This window comes from Rosa rugosa, chromosome 1 (assembly GCF_958449725.1).
Source record: "Rosa rugosa chromosome 1, drRosRugo1.1, whole genome shotgun sequence".
NCBI classification, from domain to species: Eukaryota; Viridiplantae; Streptophyta; class Magnoliopsida; order Rosales; family Rosaceae; genus Rosa; species Rosa rugosa.
In genome coordinates, this window is record NC_084820.1 from 54,837,754 (window position 1) to 54,862,714 (window position 24,961).

At 37.8% G+C, this 24,961-nt stretch overlaps 2 protein-coding genes across 4 annotated transcripts; both read left to right on the forward strand.

Annotated features, from left to right (window-relative positions):
* The first annotated feature begins 355 nt into the window (after positions 1 to 355).
* Positions 356 to 10,226, forward strand: LOC133725512 (nuclear pore complex protein NUP107). The gene is made up of 24 exons (XM_062152788.1): positions 356 to 587; positions 842 to 1,167; positions 1,285 to 1,354; positions 1,449 to 1,564; positions 1,683 to 1,714; positions 1,828 to 1,953; positions 2,164 to 2,322; positions 2,966 to 3,058; positions 3,143 to 3,310; positions 3,597 to 3,695; positions 4,317 to 4,552; positions 4,643 to 4,700; positions 5,294 to 5,382; positions 5,810 to 5,941; positions 6,250 to 6,372; positions 6,609 to 6,707; positions 6,782 to 6,970; positions 7,412 to 7,580; positions 7,718 to 7,874; positions 8,008 to 8,204; positions 8,435 to 8,576; positions 8,910 to 9,070; positions 9,180 to 9,296; positions 9,821 to 10,226. Exons 1-24 carry the CDS (start codon positions 508 to 510, stop codon positions 9,887 to 9,889), a joined length of 3,207 nt encoding a protein of 1,068 aa, XP_062008772.1. The 5' UTR covers positions 356 to 507; the 3' UTR covers positions 9,890 to 10,226.
* Positions 10,227 to 15,758: 5,532 nt separating this feature from the next.
* On the forward strand, positions 15,759 to 24,438 carry LOC133725513 (protein PHYTOCHROME-DEPENDENT LATE-FLOWERING). 3 transcript variants are annotated; one of them, XR_009854489.1, is made up of 13 exons: positions 15,759 to 16,115; positions 16,895 to 16,967; positions 17,044 to 17,108; positions 17,254 to 17,325; positions 17,615 to 17,695; positions 18,637 to 18,798; positions 18,889 to 18,987; positions 19,106 to 20,475; positions 20,842 to 21,056; positions 21,161 to 21,309; positions 21,774 to 21,812; positions 21,894 to 23,659; positions 23,879 to 24,438. XR_009854489.1 is itself a non-coding variant. In XM_062152789.1 (12 exons), the coding sequence occupies exons 1-12, from the start codon at positions 15,984 to 15,986 to the stop codon at positions 23,445 to 23,447; spliced, it is 4,011 nt and encodes a 1,336-aa protein (XP_062008773.1). In that variant the 5' UTR covers positions 15,759 to 15,983; the 3' UTR covers positions 23,448 to 23,866. The 3 variants fall into 3 exon arrangements, 1 of the variants encoding a protein (XP_062008773.1); XR_009854490.1 differs by having other exon boundaries at positions 23,886 to 24,438; XM_062152789.1 differs by lacking the exon at positions 23,879 to 24,438 and having other exon boundaries at positions 21,894 to 23,866.
* The last annotated feature ends 523 nt before the right edge of the window (positions 24,439 to 24,961 follow it).

Here is a 24,961-nt window from a genome sequence, read left to right on the forward strand (position 1 = left end):
TATCTCTACGATTCTCCGAGATTATATCTAGTTAATAATCCTATTACCACTAGGTCAAGTAACCTAGAGTTTGAATCAGACACAATTTGGATTTACTTAAACACACTTTTTTATTTTTTATTTTTTTTGCTTTTTTGGTTGCAAAATTAGAAATTTAGAATTGACATTTGTTTTTCAAATAATTGACCCAACAATGGAGGTGAGCCCAGTACTATTTGGTCTAGTGGCATAAGTCTCCTCTTTATAAGTGGGAGGTTGTGAGTTCGACTCACAAAAAGACTAGTTGTTGATGTGATCAAAAAAAAAAAAAAAACAATGGAGGTGAAAAACGACGTCATGTCGTCCAGTCATTCCAAACAAGCAAAAGCCTTTTGAATTCGGTCTTCCATGTCTCTGTGAAGTAAAACCCTCACTCCAATCGTACTACACTTCCCGCGCTTTGACCTCCGCTAGGGTTTAACCCTTCACCGACCTCAACCCACCGGCACTTTCCTTCCTCCGCCGGCAATGGATTTCGAAATGGACACTTCTCCCAGCTACTTCGACCCGGAAAACCTCACCACCAGAGAGCAATTTCGTCGCTACGGGTTCGTCCCCAAAATTCTCTAAATTCCTTTCCTTTTTCGATCATTCAATCTCCCCCGTATTGATTCATCAATCAATTTATCTCTAATTTCAAATCTTGTATATTTAGGATTGCGATTACGATTTCGGAGCTAGTAAACTGTGCAACATAGAATGCCATATCAAATCTGTGTAGCAATAGAAGCAATTCAAAACTTTTTTGTATTTCTGGAGATGTAATATTGTTGTTTCAACTCATCGCTTTGATTTGAACCAGGAAAAGGCACCCGAATTCGAGCATTTCGCCCTACCGAGAGAATTCGGCTTCGTCCGGGCTACTGTATGATGGCCAGAGCAATATCCACAGCCCTACTAACGCTGCACTTCTTCTGGAAAATATTAAACAAGAATTTGAAAGCACTCCTGCAAAGACTCGTTCCGTCCCGAAAAGGCCGTCGTCGTTTGATGTTACCGAGGTGGATGATAGCGCTGAGGCAGTGCGGTATTCGTTGAAGCTTTGCAAGCATGAGGAGGACTCGCTGGCTGATGATGGAGATACGACTTTTGCTCTATTTGCATCCCTACTTGACTCTGCTCTTCAAGGTTTCTGAACTAGAGTTTCCTTCCAGTCTCGAGCTTTTTTCTAAATGTGACCAAGTATATTCAACTTGACATTGCATTTTAGTTGGCTATTTGACTGGAGGTAAATTTTTTTTTCAGGGTTGATTCCATTTTCTGACCTGATACTAAGACTCGAAGAATCATGCAGAAATGTTTCAGAGTCAATTATGTATGTCCTCATTTTGACAGTAGTTGCAAAGATGTGTTTGTATTGCAAATGCACATTAGTTCACGCATAAATGTACCATTCGGTCATTCTGTAGGTACGGTTCCAACATACGGCATCGGATTGTAGAAGATAAGTTGATGAGGCAGAAGGCTCAACTCCTGCTTGATGAGGCTGCTTCCTGGTCCCTCCTCTGGTACCTTTTTGGAAAAGGTAATCTACCTCTTATCCCTATTGTCTTATGCTATATGATGTCCTTCATACACACACGCACATAGATACACATTGTGAGCTATGACCTTTAATGTGAGAGTTATTCTTCTTTGTGCAGGGACCGAAGAGATCCCTAAAAAACTCATCATGGTAATTCATTTCCCCTGAAGACCTAAAACATATCGATTCTTTTCCTTAAACTTGTCAAGTTGAAAAGTACTTGGAGGAGTTTATTCTTATTTAAATATGTTGACCCATGACAGTTTCCCTCAACATCACATTTGGAGGCTTGCCAGTTTGTTGCGGACAATCTTACAGCACAGTTATGCTTACGAATTGTTCAATGGCTAGAAGGCTTGACTTCCAAAGCACTTGATCTGGAAAGAAAGGTTGCCCTTACTGCTTCATTTTTTATTCCAGAATACTTTAAACTTTGCACAAGTGTTATTGTCTGGTCAATATTTTGATCTGTTAGGCAAGTTTTGTGGTATTTTTTTATTCTCAACATGGACAGTGGTAACTCTTTATTAGCTTTCCATGTTTGTTTGGAGTTTTATATACTAACTAATTTTGAATCGGATACTGTCAAATACTTGTAGGTGCGAGGGTCTCATGTTGGTGCCTGTCTCCCAAGCTCTGGAATTTGGTTCCATACTCAACGCTATCTTAAGAAAGGAACATCCAGTACAAATACTGTTCATCACTTGGATTTTGATGCCCCGACACGAGAACATGCTCATCTACTACCTGATGACAAAGTATTTTTCTTGTGTTCTTTACAATTTTTTTTTTTCAAGTTTGCTTAAATTTTGAAGTATTTAGTGTTTAGTTTGGTCCTGTATCTTCATTGCACATAAATAATTTTTTTTGTCTTTCTAAAATATGTTCTTGTAAGACCAGGTTTTTAATTAGAGCTTTTTCTGACTGCCTGTCTTTCCTTCCTGGAGTTGGAGTTCTCAGTACAGTGCTGGTCTAGTTCAATTATATGTTCTAATCAAACAAAAATATATGCAAACTGCAAATAAAAGTATGGAAAGTACCTTAGATTCCTTAGGTTGTAACATACGACAGCATGCTTGTGCTGCAATGCAACAGTGATTGGTCTCCTCAATAGTATCCTAGTTTTATTTATTTTTGTATTAAAGGTGCTAAGGCGTTCTCAAATCAAAGTCAATTAACTTAATAGATGGCCCCAACTTCAACACCACTCCTTTTGTTGGCCAGGGATTCACAAATCTACTTTTAAGAGTTATTGACTGGATTTTTTTTGGCATATTGTTGAATGTTACCTATAGGTGCTTGTGACATTGTAGTGAATTAGAACATTATCACTAGGTATCTATTTTTTTTTTTATGGATGAACATTTGTCTGAATCAGTACTAACAGTTTTACCCCATCAGAAACATGATGAATCTCTTTTGGAAGATGTCTGGACTCTTTTGAGAGCAGGAAGACTGGAGGAGGCATGTAACCTTTGCCGGTCTAAGGGACAGGTAAGTGAAGTTCTGAAAAATATGAGATTATCTCTACATCTGTACTCAGTGATACTGTCCTAAGAACTGCTAAAATTTTGTTAGGCATGGAGAGCTGCAACCTTGTGCATATTTGGAGGTTCTGACCAATCTCCGTCAATTGAAGCCCTGGTGAGGAATGGAAAGAATAGAACCTTGCAAGCCATTGAATTGGAAAGTCGCATTGGCCACCAATGGTATCTCTGGAAATGGGCTTCTTATTGTGCATCAGAGGTATGGTTGAAAGGAATTGCTTTTTATATCAAGGTCATACATTGGCAACATTGTCAATACTGAACTATATGTATAGTTATTCACTGCATTTTGTAGCTTAACAAATGTATTGTGTTTTTCCTTATCTTCACGTGTCCTTTATTGTTCTTAATGGCGTAAACTTATCTGTTGCTTTCCTGTTATTAAAATTTTGACCACTGTTGATGTTAGAGATTATATTTTTTTTTGTCTTTTCCCTCCCAATTATTGTAACATGTCACTTTTCCCTTCTATCTTTAATATGAAGAAAATAGCTGAGCAAGATGCTGGCAAATATGAAGCAGCAGTCTATGCGGCACAATGTAGCAATTTAAGGCGCATGCTTCCAATCTGCACTGACTGGGAGGTATTTGCTCCCACCAACTTTCAATTCTCCTTTAGTTCATATGTTGAATTAACGGATTTTTCTTTTTAAGTTATTTATTCTGTGGTAGGAATCGTTAATAGCTTGCCCCGCATTTAATGTTAATGGTCCATATTCATATCATTTTTAACTAATAGGTAACAGTGTATTTCATCATTTTCGTATTCTCTTTTAAAAAATATTGTGCAAGTCCCGTTCTAGTACACCAGAGGTTTATAGGAGAAATAACTCAAAATATTCCTACATAGACATTCTATTTAACACAGACTTCCCAACAAGCAAGAATACTTAGGCTTACCTGTTTGATTAAGTCAAAGAAAACACAAAAGGCCATGGATCTCTTTCGAGCATACAAGTCAGCAAAAGATTATCAACTATTTTGTTCTACTTTTAGAGGTTTCCAACCTTCAAATTTTTATATTTAATTCAAAGGTGCTGCCTAAGAAAACAAAGCTCTTTTGTAGGGTAAATATGTTTGCTGTACTATAGAAGTAGTTGAAATTTGTTGGAATTCTTGATTACAGTGATTTTCTTGTCACTACCTTGTATCATCACCATCAGTTTTAGATGCCTCTAGTGAATTCTAACCAAATATATTTGCAGTCAGCGTGCTGGGCAATAGCAAAGTCATGGCTAGATTTTCAGGTGGATTCGGAATTGGCTCATTTACAACCAGAAAGACTGGATCAAATTACAAGCACTGCAGATGCAATTGATGGAAGTCCAGCACATGGTGATGGAGCTGTTCAGCCTTCAAGTGGACCAGGAAGTTGGCCACTCCAAGTTTCAAACCAGCAACCACGGCAACTTTTAGATCTCATTCAGAAACTTCATTCAGGGTACATTTTCTATACTAGTTTCATTACTTTGAACTTTCTTTTCTTGCAGTGTTGCATACTGGTAACAAAAGTGTAATTAATTTGAATTAGGGAATTGGTCCACGAAAGCGTTACTCGAGGATGCAAGGAACCACAACGACAAATTGAGGTATCATCACAAGGAAATTACTCGTCTTTTTTTTTTTTTGCTAGAAAATAGTTCCTCCTTGGATTGGAAAGCTTTTTTCTAATCTGTGTTTGAAATGGAAAAGAATTATTGAGTTGAGATCTCTTTTAGTATGCAAGCATTCCTTTTTGTAGAAAAAACTTCTTAAAAGAGGAATTTTTCTATACCAAACAGCAGAAAAACAATATCAAGGAAAATATTAAGGACAAGAACTTTCTCAAATGTTTCTGTTAGGCTGAAGTCTTGATCAAAACAGAATGAATAAAGAGTTAGAAAGAATTTTCCTAAATTGAACTAAACAGAAGAAATGTTATTCAAAGAGATGTTTCCAAGAAATATTGTGGTAAAACACTTCTCTTCCTTGGAATTGGAATTCCAAGTTAGTTATTTGTTTAAAGAAATTGTATTAAATCGGTATATGTTTTTTGTTGAATCACTTATGAAGAATATGTTTATTATACAAGTCTCTCTCTCTCTCTCTCTCTCTCTCTATATATATATATATATATATATATATATATATATATATATATATATACCAATCTGCGTACTTGTAATAACACATTGTTCGACAGATGATTCTAATGTTAGGGGATATCCCACGATTGCTGGACCTTATATGGTCATGGATTGCACCTTCAGAAGATGATCAGAATGTCTTCAGGTAATGTAATGTTAGTTGCCTTCACCTCTTTGTGATATATTTCTAAAAGGACATCCGAGTGACTTCTTTAGTGCTGGACCTTACAATATTTCATAAACCATTTTATATGGCCATAAGCAAAACTATGCAAATGGGATCATTTCTCCGTAAGTTGACAATTCCTATCCATTTGAGATAGCCGGAAAAAGTGTCAGATAATCACACACAACATGCAAATTTTTCAAGGGATGATCATGGTGATTTAATTGTTTCTTCATGTTGTTTTCTCCCCCCCTCTATAGGACATGGTTTTACCAAGTATAATGTGATTTCATATGTTTTCGGGAACAAATTTATTGTTGTATTACAAGTTCCACCAAGGAAAACTGATTCAAGTAGTTGTCTAATGTTTATATTGTTTGATTAATGGGCGTTGTTTATTTTTCAGGCCTCATGGGGATCCTCAGATGATTCGGTTTGGTGCACATCTAGTGCTTGTGCTTAGATACTTACTTGATGATGAATTCAAGGATACTGTCAGAGAGAAAATCATGAATATTGGTGATCTCATTGTACACATGTAAGTAGTTTCAAGTCAGTTTTGCCAGTTTCTTTGTGAGAAGGTAGACAAATTAACGATCAATACCATTTTGTGAAACCAATGAGCATGATGCTTAACAGTAATCCTTAGGTTGATGACATGCTGGTTGACTAAATCATACCATCATTTAATTTAATTTATGAAACTATATTATGAACTAGGAAGCTAGATCACTGTGAGATTTCTAATTAAAATAATACTTATATTTTTTAACCAAAGCATAGTATATTGTTTGAGTGGATACACTCTGCTCAATCGTATATAACAGTTGGTGAGTCTAATTCCAGGTATGCCATGTTTCTCTTTTCTAACCAACATGAGGAACTGGTGGGTATATATGCTTCTCAGCTTGCACGCCACCGTTGCATTGACCTCTTCGTGCACATGATGGAATTGAGGCTGGACAGCAGGTAACAGATGACTCTTTATAGGGATTATGAGGTTATTGCATGTGTGCCTTTTCATATTACCTTTTGTTCATGAAAAATATGTATGGTATTCCGAATTTATAGAATGTACTGTAGAAGTTATTTTAGGTTGTGTGGTATTTTGTTTTACCTATATTTCTCTGTGGATGGATGGGTCATGCACTCTTATATAAAACCTCATATATGGTTTATAATTATTCTGTGTTGCTTCTTAACAGTGTGCATGTCAAATATAAGATCTTCCTCTCTGCTATAGAGTATTTACAATTTTCTCCTCTAGACAATTCAAAAGCAAGTTTTGAAGAAATTGTTGAGAGGTATATCCATTTCTTCTTGTGACTTCTTTACTTTTGTGGTAGGAAGAACTGCTTCTCACAAACTGTTTAAACAGGGTTTTTTCAAGATCTCGGGAAATCAAAGTTAGTCAATATGATAAGATATCAGGTGTTGCAGAACAGCACCGGTTGCAGAGTCTTCAAAAAGCGATGGTTATCCAGTGGCTATGTTTTACACCCCCCTCCACCATTAGTAATGTTGAGGGTGTCGGCAGAAAACTTCTTCTGCGAGCACTAGTACATAGGTGAGTTCTATCTACGTTTTATAGGAATAGCTCTGTAATAGGATTGTGGAACCTAAAGCTGGTTTCTGGTATTTATTAATACAAAATGAAAACAGCATGAGAGCTATTTTCAGTGTTTTATACGTTTTGTTATGTGTTAAATGCAATATATATGTTTGCATGAAAAGAGGTGATGTTTACTAGTGCCATGAGATTCTCTATTTGGTATTTTGGTAGCTTAGTTGCAGGACGCAGTCACAGTTTTGATTTGAACTGTGGCCATGCATGAGGTAGGGACTAGCAGTGGGTGAGGTACAACATGGGGTCCTCTCACTGACCAGTTACTGCATTCATATTGCAACTTACTTCTGTCTTTTCTAATTTGTTTCCATCCCTGACTTCCTACACTTTCGTATCGTTTTTCCTTGTTTTATTTATTTATTTTCTGTATTTTCTTTGTAGCAATATATTGTTCAGGGAGTTTTCACTGGTTTCAATGTGGAGAGTTCCTGCAGTGCCCATTGGTGCCCACACAGTACTTAGTTTTCTTGCTGAACCTTTGAAGCAACTTTTGGAATCTTCTGATACCTTGGAGGATGTTTCTCAAAAGCTGAAAGAGTTCCACGACTGGGTATGCTTCATTTTCTGTCTGTCTGTCTGTCTCTCTCTCTCTCTATGTATATATATATATATCCTTCCAACTTCTTAATATGTTCTGTGTTATGTATGTGCTTATACAATATGATATTTGTTAATCGTCTTCAACAGAATGAGTATTATTCTTGTGATGCAAAATACCGGAATTGGCTCAAAATTAAATTAGAGAATGCAGAGGTGTCGCCAATTGACCTCTCAATGGACGAAAAACAAAGGGCTGTTTCAGCAGCCAAGGAGACTTTGAATTCATCTCTGTCATTGCTACTGAGTAAGTTGAGTTGATTATTTCTTTGTATGTGAAAAAAAAATGCTCTGAAAGATAATTGGATTGGCTAATTTTTTAGCACTCTTTAGTTTTCAGATTGAACTTTTGACATACAAATATTTTGTTTTGGCTATAGGAAAAGAAAATCCTTGGTTAGCTTCTGGTCATGTCTATGGATCTGTGGAACCTACATTTCTTGAATTGCATGCCACAGCAATGCTATGCTTGCCTTCTGGTGAGTGTCTGTTTCCAGATGCAACCGTGTGTACAACGTTGATGAGTGCTCTTTACTCTTCCGTGAGTGAGGAAGATGTGTTAAACCGCCAATTAATGGTAAGTTTAATTGTTTGTTGAAGCTGATTGGAAGAAAGACCCACATGTGCTGATTTTCTTTACTAAGAATCTTCATCTTGGTGTGGGTTCTTGATAGTGAGAATTCATATCAGAGTTGTATGCTGTCCAAGATATTGGTGTTGCATTTCTAATTTTTCATGCATTAATCTTCTTTTTGTTTCTTTAGTTTTTTTCATTTCGCTCACAAACAGGATTTTTGGTTTTCGTAGTTAAATGTCTCCATATCATCAAAGGATAATTGCTGCGTAGAGGTTGTGCTTCGCTGCTTGGCAGTTCCAGGTGATGGTTTTGGGCCACAGGAACATGATGATGGAGGTATTCTTGGTACTGTTATGGCTGCCGGCTTCAAAGGTAATCAATATACTGAGACTGCAGTTATACTTTTTTTTGCATGCCGCGTTACTGTTCTAAAAGTTATCACCAAGTTAGAGTTTCAAGGAAAAAAAAGAAGGTTTTATTGAAAGAAAATTGTCTTTCTTTGTTTTACTCACATCTGCACATTTAGCATAACTAAAGTCTTGATCAGCTGGACAGAGTGGAATCATAAGTTCATGCCTACTCATCAAATGATAGCAAATTTCTAAAGAAAAAGAAAATGTGGAAGTAAGATTATGAAGGAAGCAGAAGTTACTCTTCTGATGCTAATTTTGGAAAGGTGATTGAACTGATTAATTTTCACTGCAGGTGAGTTACCTCGATTTCAACCTGGAGTTACAATGGACATTTCCCGATTAGATGCCTGGTATTCAAGCAAGGATGGTTCTTTAGAAAGTCCAGCAACATACATTGTGCAGGGCCTTTGTCGTAGGTGCTGTCTTCCAGAAGTCATTCTTCGATGCATGCAGGTACTTTTTCTGTGGAAGCCTCTTATATGAACTCTTATAATTAAATCATTAAGCTATAATTCCAAGAACTATCACACCTTTAATGGTGCTATGGATGTCACATCTGCAGGTCTCACTCTCGCTCATAGAGTTGGGTATTGCACCTGAAAGCCATGATCAGTTGATTGAATTAGTTGCTTGCCCTGAAGCTGGGTTTCTTCATTTGTTTAGTCACCAACAATTGCAGGTATGCTAAAGTTCCATCTCATTTGTTAACATGGGAGGTGATACACATTATCTTAAGCCTTTAACCATAGTGTCCTTCTGTCTATCAATCATTCATTTCAAAATGACCCAAAGAACATGCATATTGTTCCTCCTGGGGAATTTTTGTATTGTAAATGAAATATAAACCACCAAAATTTCAAATGTAGATATCCTTTGCTTGAAGTCAAAGCATTCAGATTCATCACTAAAACTCGGCTGCACTTTAATTTTATCAATTTTGGGATTTTGTACGTCCTCTTAAAAAATAAGAACCAAGTGACAATAAAATCTCTTGTGGGGACTTGCAGCTCCAATGGTAGAACTGAACATTTACCACCACACCATAGGTCAAATATTGAACCACCACCTTGGCTCAATAAAACCAAAAAGCAGAGCATCGTTGGGTTTATTTCATCATTCAGGAGCTACGTTGCAGTTTGCTTTGTCTTTTGTTGCAGTCGATTTAAATTAAGCTGGTTTATTAATTTGCTATCTTATGTGCAGGAATTTTTATTGTTTGAGAGGGAATACTCGATAAGCCAAATGGAGGTTCAAGAGGAAATTTCTTCTTGACTGTTGGCGAATACGAGGTCTCCGTTGCTCACACAAGGCTGATGATGCTGTAAAATGGTAGCCTGTTTATCTGTAAGAGGTATTCTGAAACACTGACACAGGTGTAAATCAAATATCAAGAGTTACAGTTTGTACTTTGTAGAGGTTCTTGTTAAGACTTCTTGTGAGTGAATGGATTGGTGTTTATTGGGGGGTCGTTTGCTTTTAATTACTCCCATCCTTTGGTTCTCATTTTCATTACTTTGGTCAGTTGATGCATCAATGTATCAAATCTAGATGTTTAGTTGACAGAATATTGATCACCATTCCATACATAATTAAGAAATATCTTTTTTTTTTTGTCTTTAATTCAGAAATATCTTGATTCAATCTTATCTTAAAAAAAGCTCTGGGGATTCTCATATGAACAGTCCCTCTATGCCAAGGTGCAAAATTTGAAAATATATATATCACTGAAATACTGAAATTTAAACAACATGAAGCTTGAATGCAAGCTCAAGCCAAAGCCCGACTTCATAATTTTAATTAGCAAACAAATGTCACGCTACTTAAAGTGTTATCAAATCTTTTCTTTTATAGAGTTTCTATTCATACCTCTAAAATTGACATTTGAACCCCTCAACTTAACAGACCTTTAACTTACTTGTACAAATAACCAGTATGCTATCTACACCTTCCTAATTTTCCCACAATGCCCATCGTTCAATAAAATTTATAATTTATTTATTTATTTTATTGAAAGATGATAGCCTCGGAATCCTTGACCATGAATCAAAGTCCTTGAAGTATGCAGCTTAGGATTTGTGATGATCCCAAATTGGGATTCTTGGATGGTTGGATTTTGGGCCGCTGGGCATTAGGAGCAAAATTGCTTCTTGTTTTGGAATGAGAGAGGCTCGCTGCTTTGTTCTTACATGCAGTTAAGATTGAAGTTTTTTTTTTGCTTTGACTGCAGGACCGTCAAAACAGTTGCAATTTTCATGAGAATCTAAGAAGAGTTCATTTTAGTTGGTGTCGTTGGTTCACTTCCCCTCCTTCGACAATCTCATCATCTGTTTCATGGATCTCTCTTCTTTAGTTATCAAAATTCAATGCTCACAAACTAGATCCCCCTCCGAAACCACAACCACATGGATAGAAGCTAGGAGGAAATCCAAATATATTTCTCACGATGCTGCCATCGATATAATCAAACGTTATAGAGATCCACAACATGCTTTGGAAATATTTAACATGGTTCCGAAGCAAAAGAGTTTCAACCACAATAACATTTACCACCTATGCAACTATCATCAATAAGCCACTCAGCCCAAGAAGTTCAAGGTTGTTGATCCTTGTGATGATGGCGTTATGTTGTGACAAACCATAGATTTCTATTTATTATTATGGGAAGAAAAGATTTTTTTTCCCCTTCTTTTGTATCCTTATTAGTAATTCGACATGAGTTGACAAAGTCAATTATCACTTGAGAAAAAGAATAGGTCCAAATGCCAATTTTGGAGGTATGAATAGAACCTCCTTTCTTTTATTTAAAACGGAAGATGACAGTTCATTTCACAGCCAATATCGCCGCCACCTTATATATACTGAGGATCAAAATCTACAAGCAAGCCTCTTCTGCCACTCCGCCTCCACGACCGCCATCAATTCTGGTGGCCTTCCTGCCCACATCATCAAACCGTCCACCGATGTCTAGTTTAACACAGCCGGCTGGAGATCGCCTTGAGCCGCCGCTCTCAAAGAACAACCTCGATCAACGTCGCAAAATGACGACGCCCAAATCGAAGCACCAATCTACACACCCGAGCAATCGACCTCGTCTACCGCCGCGGCTAGAGCCAACAACCACTTGCTGTTGACGTTGCACGACTCTCAAAGACCGGATCTAACCCAGAAAAAACACGGTCAGAGAGGCCTCTAACCTCTCGCCGCAACTCACGATCAACGTTGAGACCCCGCCCTACACCGTCGCCGTATCTCGCCGCTCCACGATATCCTCCTTGCCTGAGGGAAGACCGCCTTGCTTGAGAGAAGATCGCCACCGCTAGTTCGAAACCTAGGTTTTGAAAAACCGAGGTCGCTCCGAGAAGCTCAGAGATGCCTGCCTTGCTTTCTACTTCTATATTCTCTTCAAATTATTGTGCATTAATTATATAATATCAAAACATTTATATCTTTTTTTAATCGAAAAGGTCAATGTATTGAAATTTGAGCAAGCAGTACAAAACGACACGATCAAAAATAGCTGTTTTAAAGAGTACACTAAAAAACCTGTTCTAGAATAAATACTCCAAAGTAGAATAAATAGTTCATCAGAGTTATTAGTTTTTTTGCTACCTATAAAATTTAAGCAATAATAGACGCCATAGAAACCCACATCTTCCAAATCCACAACAAATGGGCAGTCCATCTTAAGAAGAGGCTAGCCCAGCACACCTTGAGCCCCAGAAACCCAACACAAGGAAACCCTAGCATTGGAATTAATTTCTATTTAACAGCCCCTGCCGTAGAACACCCCGCCGCTGCTGACAATTGATGTGCTCATATTGTCATATATTTCTATGCCTCTTAATCTTGATATTTATGTTTAGTTCTCCTTATTTATGATTCATTTACATCCTTTAGTGTTTTTGTAGGTTTGTTTCATAGAAAGAAGAAAAGAAACCAAAATGAGCTAAGTAGGATTGAAAGGCAATGTGCAATCTGAGACTGGGAATCTGTCCTTGCAAAATATTCAACTTCACCGAATTACTGGGAGTTACCCACATCGAATCAGATAATGATCCTTATATGCATGGAAATCTACGGATGTCTACTTTCTGTAGAATTTTACGGATCTCGATTTCGATACTTTTGGAGAAAGTTATGATTATTTGAGTGAAAATAGGTCGGACAGGAAATCTGCTCGGGATTTTACAAACATTCGTTGAGAACTCAAGTTCCGTGGCACAAGATCATCAATCCTAACGTTTCAAGGAAGTTAATTCAGATGAGGATTCAATGATGAACTTATTCCTACTTCTACAAAAGATATTTCAAGGTTTTCCCATTCCAAATGAATAAAGGAATCTAAACCCAAGTCTAATAAGGAAACATGAAACCAAAGATGAGCAGAAATCTTCCCTATATAAGGGAGCACGAATTTTACATGAGAGAGAGTCTCAGAGCACAATGTAGACGCCTAAGGAGCAGAGACGACTCATCCATCTTCCCCTTCTTTTCCCCTTCCATTCTTTTTATGTTTTTCCTATGTTTTACTTAGTTATCTTTTGTTAAACCTTTTCTAGGGTTAGGATAATGCTCTATCATGATTGTTTATGTACTTTGATGTTTTATTGATGGATTTATAGTTTCTTTATGATGAATGCTTAATCATTATTTGAATTGATGCTTTATGTTTAAGTTCTTTGATTGATCACCTTAAGGCTTTGCATATAGTAATTGGAAGACAAATTTGAAGCAGAGATGCAATATAATTTGATTAGCTTCTTGTGATTAAGTGTGGTAAATTACATTATTACTTGAGAAAGACTAATGGTTTGCTTGATTCCCTTGTTTTCTAAAGCGTAATGAGTCTTGCATGTTAAATTTATACCTGAGAAGGATAAACTGCATAGTTAGGATATACGATTTTTACCCGAGAGGGAGAGCATCATACACTTAAGGAAAACTATGGTCTAGAGTACCTGAGAAGGACTTAGATACGGGAATTATCATCAAAAGAAATAAAAGAATCTGTTAATTGCATCGAAACATAAATAGGATTGTTAGTGGTTGATTTAGAAACCCTAGGTTTTATCATTATTTGTTTATTTGTTTGTTTCTTTAATTCTCAAATTATTTGTTTATTAAAAAACCCAAAAATCAATATCTTCTTTTGCTTGATTGTTTATGTGATTTTGTGTTTGGATTAATTGAGTTATGGTTTAAATTGATTATCAATCCTCAGTTGGAACGACCTCGTACTTGCACACGTACTATACTAACGACGATTCGTGCGCTTGCGAGTTTTAATTAAAATTTCACAACAACAATTTCACCTTCATTAGGGACACCCAAGTAAGGAACCTTAGAGCTAGGTCCTTCAACTCGACTATCACCTTTTGGCTTCAGCTAAAAACTAGCTTCCGTCGTGTGAGAGACATCGACACCAACTAAACTGTTCTAGCATGCCGTAATCCCGGACCTCCACGACCTCCTACAAACAGTAGCCCTAAAGTTCTTAATAACCTAATCTATTGAGGGCCAAAATAGAGCTCTTCCACTATTCCGAATCTGGTCAAACACTAAATCAGCCCCAGCCCCACCATCGTCAAGAACCTTAACGATAGGAAAAGAGAGACCAACATGATTGGAGAAGCCTGCCATCACCACCAAGGTTTGGACCACAAAGGAGGGTGAGCCCATCCTTCCTGATCAGAGATACATCCGCCGCCAACTGAAGAGGGATGCAGGCGAGAAAATTTTCTCGTGAAAGGCATGTTTTTTAGCCCTATTTCCACTCTAAATCTTAAAAACATTTACATCCTTGTTGAAAATTATTATTGACGATTTTATTGAAAAAGTTCATGAGATTTGTGGAATTATATATTTTAATATGTGAGGATAGAGGAGCGCTCTAGAGCTAACCGGTTAGCTTCGTATTAAGAAGCTAACCATCTTTTAGACAAACTTTTTAGTCACATATCTGCATATCCACCATTTAGTTTTTAGGTCCATATGGATAGATAACTTTTGAAAATTTTCAGCCAAATTGATGATTGTTTGGATATCGAACTATATCAAATAAATGGACAAACTGAATATGTTCAGCCTGAACCGTTCGTGTTCATAATTAGTAAATCACGACTATGAATACCCAAACGATCATCAATTTAGCTGAAAATTTGCAGAAGCGATCTACTCATAGAGATCTAAAAACTGAACGGTGGAGATGTAAATATGTAACAAAAAAGTTGGTCTAAAAAATGGTTAGCTCTATAGCGCTCCTCTGTGAGGATATAAATGAAATATTAGTATGATTTAGCTCCCTTTGCTTGCACAAACCAAACACTAAAATTGAAACAAATATTTTTTCGTTGCTTCCCAATATTTCTAAACAGCACAAAAGAAAGCTAGTGGGAATTTTTTTTTCTTTTCTCTTAGGAAATACAAGAGTGTGTTTGGATGAGGGAAAAAATGATGAAATTTAATTGAAAGTGAGGATATTATAATTTCAAGAATCCAATTCGCTTGTTTAACGTTCTTAGCTTGAATATTTTAAATTACTCTGTGGGAAAAAAAATGAAGGAATTCATTGCTCGAATTCCTCAGTTCAATTTGTACCAAAATATGTGTCATTTCGAATTCATTTGCAGTAATTAGTTCTTTATTTATTTTCAAAAAAAGGTTTTTTTCTATTTTAATTTATATTTGATTTAAACTTTATTAATTTATAACACATTCTAAATCCTAAAAAAATAGAGGAAAATAAAAGCAAAACAATAGAAATTGCAACAAATGGAATTCTAATTAATGAAATTGTAGGTTCCATCATTAATAATTTTCTATGAATTTTTGAATTTTCTCATCCAACCACACAGCAAAGGAATTGATTTCCTTCCCGCAAACCTAATGAGGCCTAAATAGAGTGAACTCATTCAAACTGCATCGAGTCAATTTACAGGGTACAGATTAGAAACAAACATATTTTCTCCTTGTTTTCCCAACGTTTCCAAACCGCGGTTAAGAAAGCTAGTGAGAAGTTTGTTTAACAGAGAAACTGATTTTTTTCCCGCGAACCAAAATAGACCTAAACAGCGTGAGATTTATTATTAAAATGGGGAAATTAAAAATTTTTTTTTCATAAAAAAAGGAAAAGAAAAAGAGAAGTGCTACTTTGGGTCCAACCGTCCTAGTCCAAACTAGTGTTCTCTCTCTCTCTCTGCTCCAACTCCCCGCGTGTGCTATTTCTGTTAGACTCGTTCTCTCTCCCTCTCTCATGAATCCAAACTAACTGCAAACATTCTTTAGGGTTTTTGTCCCTCTTTCCCATGATCCAAACTCAATAACACTGACAACCTCAATTCCTCAGAAAATTGAGTAAAACCCCATCATGGGTATTTCGTTTAAGGTCTCAAAGACAGGTACCAGGTTCCGTCCCAAGCCTCCTCTCCCCTCCGAGACCAACGTTGTTGCCGATGACGTGTCCGAGATCAATGCCTCCTCCAATTCTCGAAAGCTCCAGGTTCAAATCTTTAGAGAAAATTGCTGAATTTCTATTCGTTTGGTTCAATGTGAGAAAAAATCAATTGAAATTCTGGGTCTTTTTACCTTTCAAGATTGAAACTTGAACTTAATTCTGGGTCTTTTTATTTTTCAAGATTGAAAATTGAAAGTTAATTTGTTTCTTTGATTGTATGATTGATTTCTGGGGAGGTTTTTGGTTGATTTCTTTGGTTGCTTAATTTAAGTAATTGGCTTAATTGTGGTGATTGTGTTTGAACTGGAAGTTTATTCTTTTGGATGAAAATTGGAGATTGAAAATTAAACCAGTACAGATCCAGCACTTTCTTTACTGAAAACAGTTACTTGAACTAACCGGGGCTTGTTTTAGTTTTTAGTGTGTTGACCTGTTTTTTTTTTTTTAATTTATTTTTATGTTTAAACATGTGAAGTTTGATGCTAAATCCATCATACCCAGTTCGATGTTTCATTGAATGAGACTTAGTAGAGGTTCTACATGTTTTTAGCGTGTAAATTTGTATTTTTTTTTTTTTTTTTTACTTCATTCTGTCAGTGATTTGTGAGTCCTTATCTGTTGGATTGATGCATTACAGGACTCCTTTTGTTTTGCTACTGAAATCGGAGAGAACGTAACTTTATACTTGTATAATATGACTGTGCAAAAAGCTCTTATTGTAGTTTGGTTGGGAGACATTGGATAAGTAGAAGAAGGAAATGGTTTAGTATAATGTTTCTGTGTTCTTTGTTTTCTGATGAATTGGATTCCCCTATGGTGTATAGGTTGAAAGAAAGGAGAATGTGGCTGGTATGTCTGGTTCTTCAGAGTCCTCTGAAGCGCTGCTCGTATCTGCAGGTTTGTCGCAGTGTTGTTCATTTGTTCTTCTGTCACTTAGTAGTTGTTTTTATCTTAATTCCCTTCATTTTGACAGAGACTGAGGCTTCCTTCACGTTAAATCTCTTCCCAGATGGATATTCGATTGGAAAACCCTCTGAGGTCTGTTACAAAGAAATTTTGTTGATAACATTGTAGAAGAAAAACATTTCACAACGAAGTGATTCCTTTCCCTCTCATTTCTTATTCATAAGGTCTTAAGTCTATTTTTTTTTTTTTTTTGGATTTTCTGCTTATGAATATTCAGAATGAGAATGCTCATCAAGATGTTCCGAAGTTGCTGCACCCATATGATAGGACATCAGAAACTCTCTTCTCGGTAAATGTCTAGTCATTTATTCTTCTGAGCATCATCTTCTTGTATTATTATTTTCTTAAATATGAAAAAGTGTCATGCATCCATTATTGTAGCTCAATGGGAAATTAAATATAAGTGCGAAAGAAAAGAAGAAATGCTGGTTTGTTAAAAAGTACTTCATCATTTCACTTATTTGAATTAAAGTAACTGAGCAGTCACTTTATGGCACCTACAAGACCTTCTCATCTGCATAACTGCTACTTAACTTTTTTCTATTTATTATAGCTTTTCTTATACTATGTGCTTGTAGGCAATTGAATCTGGTCGGTTGCCTGGAGATATTTTAGATGATATTCCTTGCAAGTACATTGATGGAACACTTGTGTGTGAGGTGAGTTTGATTCTTAATATGACATTTCTCAAGTACTTTGTAGTACACTTATCAATATTAATTGATTATTAACTAAACAATACTGCTAATCTTCAAATTGTGATGACAATACTTTTACCAAGTAGTCAGATTCTGTTTGGGTTCTGTGGTGTGAAAGGAAGATTTTGAAAATGGGGAAGAGGATTTGAATTTTTGTTTTGTACAGTCAAATCTGTTCTCCTTTTGTGTATATGTCCTCCTTTTAGTTAATTCCCCTTTATTGGGCTGGATTTTCGTACTGAGTTTGACTTCACTTGTTTTGCTGGTTTTTAATTGATCTCATATAGGTGAATCACTTGTTTAAATCCTTGTGTAATTATGTTCTATTGATTTAGTATCTGGATTTTTTTTTTGTCTCACACGTGGTTATATGCATGCCTGCTCAATTATGTTTATGAAGTTTGGTGTTGTTGGGTTGCTCAGCTTGTTTCTAAATATCCTTTAGCGGAAATAAATTATTTGAATACTAAAGATATCTCATATTCCCTTTAGGAGGCCTCTATTAGATACCTCTTCCACTTGGTAGTACCCAATTTAGGTAAATTTATGATAGATCATTAAGAATTATCAGGAAAAGTAAACCTTATTAATCTTATATTCTTAAATTGATAGGATGGTCCCTAAGGGACATCTAATGTAGCTAGATGCCGTGCATGAATATCTTATAGAAGGCCTATCTTCTAGATAAATTTGTGGTTAAAAACTGACAAAGTGGACAGGGTGAGAGCTTATGCTAAAGATAGTCTTCACTTTCTGGATGTGCGAGTTTCTTCCGAAATTTATGATGGTTGTAAATGTATATACTTTTCGTACTTGCTATAGAAGATGCTTAATTAGGTTTTAAGTTTCTATCATTAGTTATATTTGGGCTTTGTAAATTGGTTATACGAGATTTCTTGCAGGTTCGAGATTATCGTAAATGTGCTTTTGAACAAGGGGCCGCCAGTCCGCCTACTGACGGATCCCTTATTGTAAATAAGGTCCGCCTCAGAATGTCACTGGAAAATGTAGTGAAGGATATCCCCCTGATCTCGGATAATTCTTGGAGTTATGGTGATCTGATGGTAAGTACCTTGCTGTCTCCATCCTGCTCAATTATACCTATCATATGTTGAGTTATGATGCCAACATTTGATATTTTCTGTTAATTGCAGGAAGTAGAGTCTCGTATATTGAAAGCTTTGCAACCACAACTTCATCTAGATCCCACTCCCAAGTTGGATAGACTATGTAAGAATCCAACTCCCACAAAGGTAATTAAGTTTTAGATTTATTTGACTTTCTTGACCTACATCTCAAAACAATAAAAAAATGACATTCTTGATCTGGGTGGAATGATTGCTTTTAACCACATCTACTTCTTGCTTGCAGCTTGATTTGGCTTTGACCAGTATACGGAGAAAGAGGTTGAGGCCGATGCCAGAAGTTACTGTTACATCTAACAGCAAGACACATGGAAAGAAAGTTTGCATAGATAGAGTTCCAGAAAGTTCTAATAGTAGGTTGGGAGATTCAGGAATCCTTGCAGGCAATATGACGCCAAACCAAGGCCATGAAAATTTGATCACTCAAAATTTGAGCGCGAATAACATCGCCTTAAGATCTAAAAATTTTATGCCCGATGTTTCTGTTCCAGCACCACACCAATCAAGGTATCAAATGGGGGTCGGGACTCCAAGAAATATGCAGGACCATGGATCAGGACCTGTTGTCAATGTGTCAGCTTCCCCTGGTGGACAGGAGATGATGATCTCGTATGCTGACAATGGTACCTCCAATGCCTCTCATCCTGGAAAGAGAGAGCATCAAGATGGGCCAATGTCACCTTTATCTTTCAATAAGAGACCGAGGTCCTCAGCAGTTGGCCTTGATGCAATGCAACATCAGCAAATAGGGCCTATAGACAGCTTCAATGGATCAGATATGAATTGGAAGAATCCATTGTTGCAGCATCCTATTGCCAAAGGTATCCAATATCCAAATACAGGAACTCAGAAGTTTTCCCCCCAGGTGTTTGAAGGGGCACTGAATCAAGATACAGGGACTATGCCGTTTGCTGTAGGACAGCCAAACATGAGATTTGGTGCCAAGGATGAGCAGTTTGAGACAGGTAAAGTAGAAGGATCAGAGCTCAGTGGGATTAAGAATGATATGCAGATGGTGGAAGGAGAAACAAGTCATCTTGACCCGCAGCTATCACGATTTCCACAAAGATTACCACAGCATTCATTCATGAGATCCAGTTATTCTCAGACATCCTGGAATAACCTTGGTCAAAATATTGAGAAAGATGCAAGAAAGGATGACCAACTCTCCAAAAGAAAATCAGTGCAAAGTCCCCGGTTGTCTGCTGGGGCTACGATTCAGTCTCCATTATCATCAAAATCAGCGGAGTTTTCTACTGGTTCTGTAGGACCCCACTTTGGAGTCGGAGCTAATTCTGCCTTTGGGGCATCACAGAAGGAAAAGGCAGCAATGAGCTCAGTTACTGGTATTGGAACTCCATCTTTGACTTCCAGTGCTAATGAATCCATGCAAAGGCAACACCAGGCTCATGTTGCTGCAAAACGGAAATCGAACTCCCTCCCTAAAACCTCAGCAATGAGTGGTGTCGGATCTCCGGCCAGTGTTAGTAATATAAGTATGCCATTAAATGCGAATAGTCCCTCTGTTGGAACTCCATCTTCGGCTGGCCAAAGCATGCTTGAAAGATTGTCAAAAATTGAACAAGTGACCATGAGGTATAATGTCTTTTTTCTGCTTAAATAATAATTTTATGTTGCTTTTCAATATATGTTAATTGGTGTGAATCCTTTGCATCACAAGCACCTTTATTCTTCCCTCTCCCTGCTAATAAAACCAAAAGGGTTGGATAGAAAATTATATTTCCTTTTGAGATGTATGTTCCTTTATTGTTGTAACTTGCAACCAATAGATCAGGTAGATTTTGTACTTTAAAGATAGTTAGGTTGTACTAGTTCTTTATGTTCTTGGCTTGCAATAGTGTCAGGGCAATTTCTTAAGGTCCTCTATCTTGGTTGGAAAGGCCTCTTAGTCTTTTTTATAGCAGCAGCTTAATTTTTTTTGTCTGTGGCCTTATGTTTTAGGTATCAACTCAACGGAAGAAAGAATAAGGTTGATAACTACTCTAGGAAGCCCAATTCATATCCAGCTCAACATCTTATGGCTTGTCTCTCAAATGTTTCGAATAATGAAGATTTTAAAGATGATTCATGTATGAGCCCTTTATCGAAGTCACTTGTTGGTGGCAGCATGAATATCTGCAAGACCAGAATTTTAAATTTTGTGGAGCAAGTTCAAGGTGCCGTATACCATATATTCAAAAATGCTAAATCTTTCTTGATATATTTATTCCAATTTTAAGCCAGATATTTCTGTTACTTTCTGACATATTTGGTCCTGCAGGAGCTGGTTTTTCTTATGTTCCTAAGGTACGAACGAGGATGATCATGTCAGAGAAGCCAAATGATGGTACTGTAGCAATGTACCATGGAGAAATAGAGGATGGTGAATTTCTAGCTGCGGAGGATTATCTTCCTACGTTGCCCAATACTGTAAGTTTTATTGTACCTGTAATACTATCTCACTGAAGATTCATTTCTTGATATATAAACGAAAATAATTTTTAATTAGTTTTTCTATTTTCTCATCTTTTAGCACTTTTTTACTTTTTTTCGTTATGATAATCATTTTTTTGGCTCTACGAGATCATCTCATTTACCGAACATTTTCTGCCATGAATTTTACCATGCCTATTATAATATTTGCACATCAACTATGCACCATGAACATTGGTGAGGAATTTATGATATTTTGTTGACATATGGTGCATCATATGGTAATATAAGAGATGATATCTGAAGAGTCACTAGTAAGTACTGGAATTGATCTCAGGGATAATTTGTCCCAAAAGTTGTGATTGCATGAATTTCAGTTCTCTCTAGCAATTTGAACTCTCAATGTCTAATTTTGCTTATTCTTTGCTGTTGTACTGACATATATCTACTTCCTTAAACAGCATTTGGCTGATTTGCTTGCAGCACAGTTCTGTTCACTGGTATGTTCAGAAGAACGTGAAGTTAACTTAGATTTATACTGTTCATTTTCTTGCTGATTTATGTGATCTTCTTATACACAGATGGTACATGATGGGTATAGCCTTATGGAAGATCATATCCAACCAAAGCCAACCCGCATGTATCTTCCCCCAGGCAATAATGGTGCTGGTTTGCCTCGTAATAATTCTGCAGTTGAAATGCAACAATATGCAGATGCAGTTTCAGTTCAACCGTCTAATGATGTTGCCAAGCCAATTAATGCTGGTAATGCATCCCTTAATCCAGCCCAAAATCTTCTACCCACCACGAGGATGCTGCCACCTGGGAACTCCCAGGCCTTGCAGATGTCTCAAGGGCTCTTGTCAGGAACTTCCATGCCACCGCGTCCACAACAGCTGGATTCACAATCATCACTTCAGCAGCAGCAGCAACATCAGCAGCAACAGCAGCAGCAGCAGCAGCAGCAGCAGCAACAACAACAACAACAGCAACAGCAACAGCAACAGCAACAACAGCAGCAACAAATGCAACAACAGCAACCTCAGCAAAGCCAACACTCCTTTATTCAACAACAGCATCCCCAGCTCCAGAGATCAATGATGCTTGCAGCTGGAAATCCACTTTCACAATTGAATGCAATCGGGCAGACGTCCAATGTACAGTTAGGTAGCATGGTAAATAAGTTCCCATTGCAATATCAGGTGTACCAGCAGCAGCACCAGCAACAACAACAGCACCAGCAGCAACAACAACAACAGCCGCAAATGCAGAGGAAAATGATGATGGGAGCGACTATGGGTATGGGGACCCTGGGAAATAACATGGTTGGGCTTTCTGGGCTTGGCAATACCATGGGCATGGGAGCTGCAAGGGGGATAGGAGGAGCTGGAATGTCAGCATCTATGACCCCTATCTCTGGAATGGGAAATGTGGGTCAGAACCCATTGAATGCAATAAACCAGCAACGACTTCAAGCTCTCATGGCAAACAAAATGCGGATGCAAAACCGAGGCAGCATGTTAGGGGTCCCTCAATCAAGCATGGCTGGTATGTCAGGAGCCAGACAGATGCATCCTGGATCTGCTGGTCTGTCAATGCTGGGTCAGACTCTGAACCGAAATAACATGATGCAACAAGCAGCAATGGGGCCTATGGGTCCACCAACACCAAAGTTGATAGCAGGGATGAATATTTACATGAACTCGCAGCAGCAACAACAGCAGCAACAACAGCAACAGCAGCAGCAACAGCAGCAAATGCAACAGCAGTTGCAACCGCAACAAATGCAATTGCAGTTGCAACAACAGCAGCAATTGCAGCAGCCTCAGCAGCAAGATACGAATTCACCGCTACAGGCCGTTCTTTCGCCACCACAGGTGAGCTCCCCCTCAACTATGGGAATTTCACAAATGAACCAGCAAATTCAGCAGCAGGCTAGCCCACAGCAAATGAGCCAAAGAACTCCGATGAGTCCACAGCTGAGCTCAGGGGCTATTCATGCCATGAGTGCCGGTAATCCAGAGGCTTGTCCTGCAAGCCCACAGCTGAGCTCTCAAACGCATGGCTCCGTTGGTAGCATCGCAAATTCTCCTATGGACCTTCAAGCTGCAAACAACTCTACCGGTAATGCATAGTAAGAAAAGAAAAAAAGTAAAAGCTTGGGCACGGTCTCTGCGAGTTCATGGTTCGGTTGATCTGTCAGAAGCTTCCCCTCAATTCTGGAACTGGTGAAGCAAAGCAGTTAAATTATCATGTAGAGCAATTACACATTTAACGTTTATATAGATGTTGAACAATATCGGGCAGAAGTAGTATGATGGTACTCGCTGTCGCCTTTACGGGGAAGGTCAGTAGTTTTATTGGGGTGTGTCATTTATGCTAGTGGATGGGGAGAAATAAGGTTCATCTATTGTGTAGTGCAAGTGTAAATTCCAAGGAATTGTTAAATCTAAAATCAGATTCATAAGTTTTGATGCTAGTTCAATTGAATTATTTTCATCCATATTATAATGTATAATACTCTGTTCCATTTTCTGGTCCGTTGCTTACGGTATACCTCGTGTAGTTCACAGAATGAAGCAGTGGAACTTGCATGCCTAGATCATGACTAGACTAGCAAACTTCACTAGCCACAATGGGAGTTGGAAATGTCAGAGCGATGAAAGTGGGTTATCATAGCAAAATCTCTGGTGCATTTTCGAAGATTTTGTGAAATCTCCAGTGCAAGTTCTGGAAATCGGCTAAGGTCCCAAGGAAATTACTTGCACCGAAACAGTATGTATGTGAGTATTCAAACTCTCTCTTATTTACATACAGTCGGCAATCTAAATCCATAATTTAACCGTTCAAAAATTACATTATGTTGTAGTATACATGAAATTGTGGTAAAACTATTATGTCTATATCATGTAAATAGCATTATTATGGCTATGTATGATAGCACTTAAGAGTGGAGAAGTTTGGTATCAATCATGTTAATGTTATGTATGAAAGCACTTAAGTAAATGGATGATATTAAATGTAATAGTGGTAAGAGTAATGGAATGTAATAGTATTACTCCATGCTTTTTATCCCTATATAAACCCTCCATTGTGAGAAGAATAAACACACCAATTCACTCTTCATTCTCTCCATCTAAACTCTCTCCCTCTCTCTGTTAGTTTACGATTTTCCTTAAACACGTTATCAGCACGAAATTGCTCTAGAATTAGAATCGAAATTGTCAAAATAGAGGAAGTTCATAATCCGATCAAAGCCATTTTTCCAAACCTACAAAAAACCTCCAAAACCTAGTACATATCAAAGCCCTTGATTCAAGAAGCCCAGAACCGGTTTCAGAACCGCCAGAACCGGCTGGAAACCGCCCGAACCGGCTGCCGGAAGTTTTGAACCGCTGCCGGACCGCTGTCGAAGTTCTGCCAGACTGCTGCCGAGACCTGCCGAGCAGCTGCGCAGAAGCTGCCGAGAAGCCCTGCCGAGACCTGCCGAGCAGCTGCGCAGAAGCTGCCGAGAAGCCCTGCCGAGAAGCTGCCGAGCGAGCCCTGCCGAGTCCTGTCGAAAGCTGCCGAGACCTGCCGAGTGCATCTGCCGAGCCCCTGCCGAGCCCCTGCTGCGCAGCTGCCGAACAGCTGCCGAAGCACCTGCCTA

Bases quoted from the DNA above. Each gene is read 5' to 3' on its own strand.
- LOC133725513 (XM_062152789.1), top strand. From the start codon at position 15,984: ATGGGTATTTCGTTTAAGGTCTCAAAGACAGGTACCAGGTTCCGTCCC. The intron at 16,116-16,894 runs GTTCAAATCTTT...TATGGTGTATAG, and splicing joins CCAATTCTCGAAAGCTCCAG to GTTGAAAGAAAGGAGAATGT. The intron at 20,476-20,841 runs GTATAATGTCTT...CTTATGTTTTAG, and splicing joins ATTGAACAAGTGACCATGAG to GTATCAACTCAACGGAAGAA.
- LOC133725512 (XM_062152788.1), top strand. From the start codon at position 508: ATGGATTTCGAAATGGACACTTCTCCCAGCTACTTCGACCCGGAAAAC. The intron at 3,696-4,316 runs GTATTTGCTCCC...ATATATTTGCAG, and splicing joins CAATCTGCACTGACTGGGAG to TCAGCGTGCTGGGCAATAGC. The intron at 9,297-9,820 runs GTATGCTAAAGT...TCTTATGTGCAG, and splicing joins TTAGTCACCAACAATTGCAG to GAATTTTTATTGTTTGAGAG.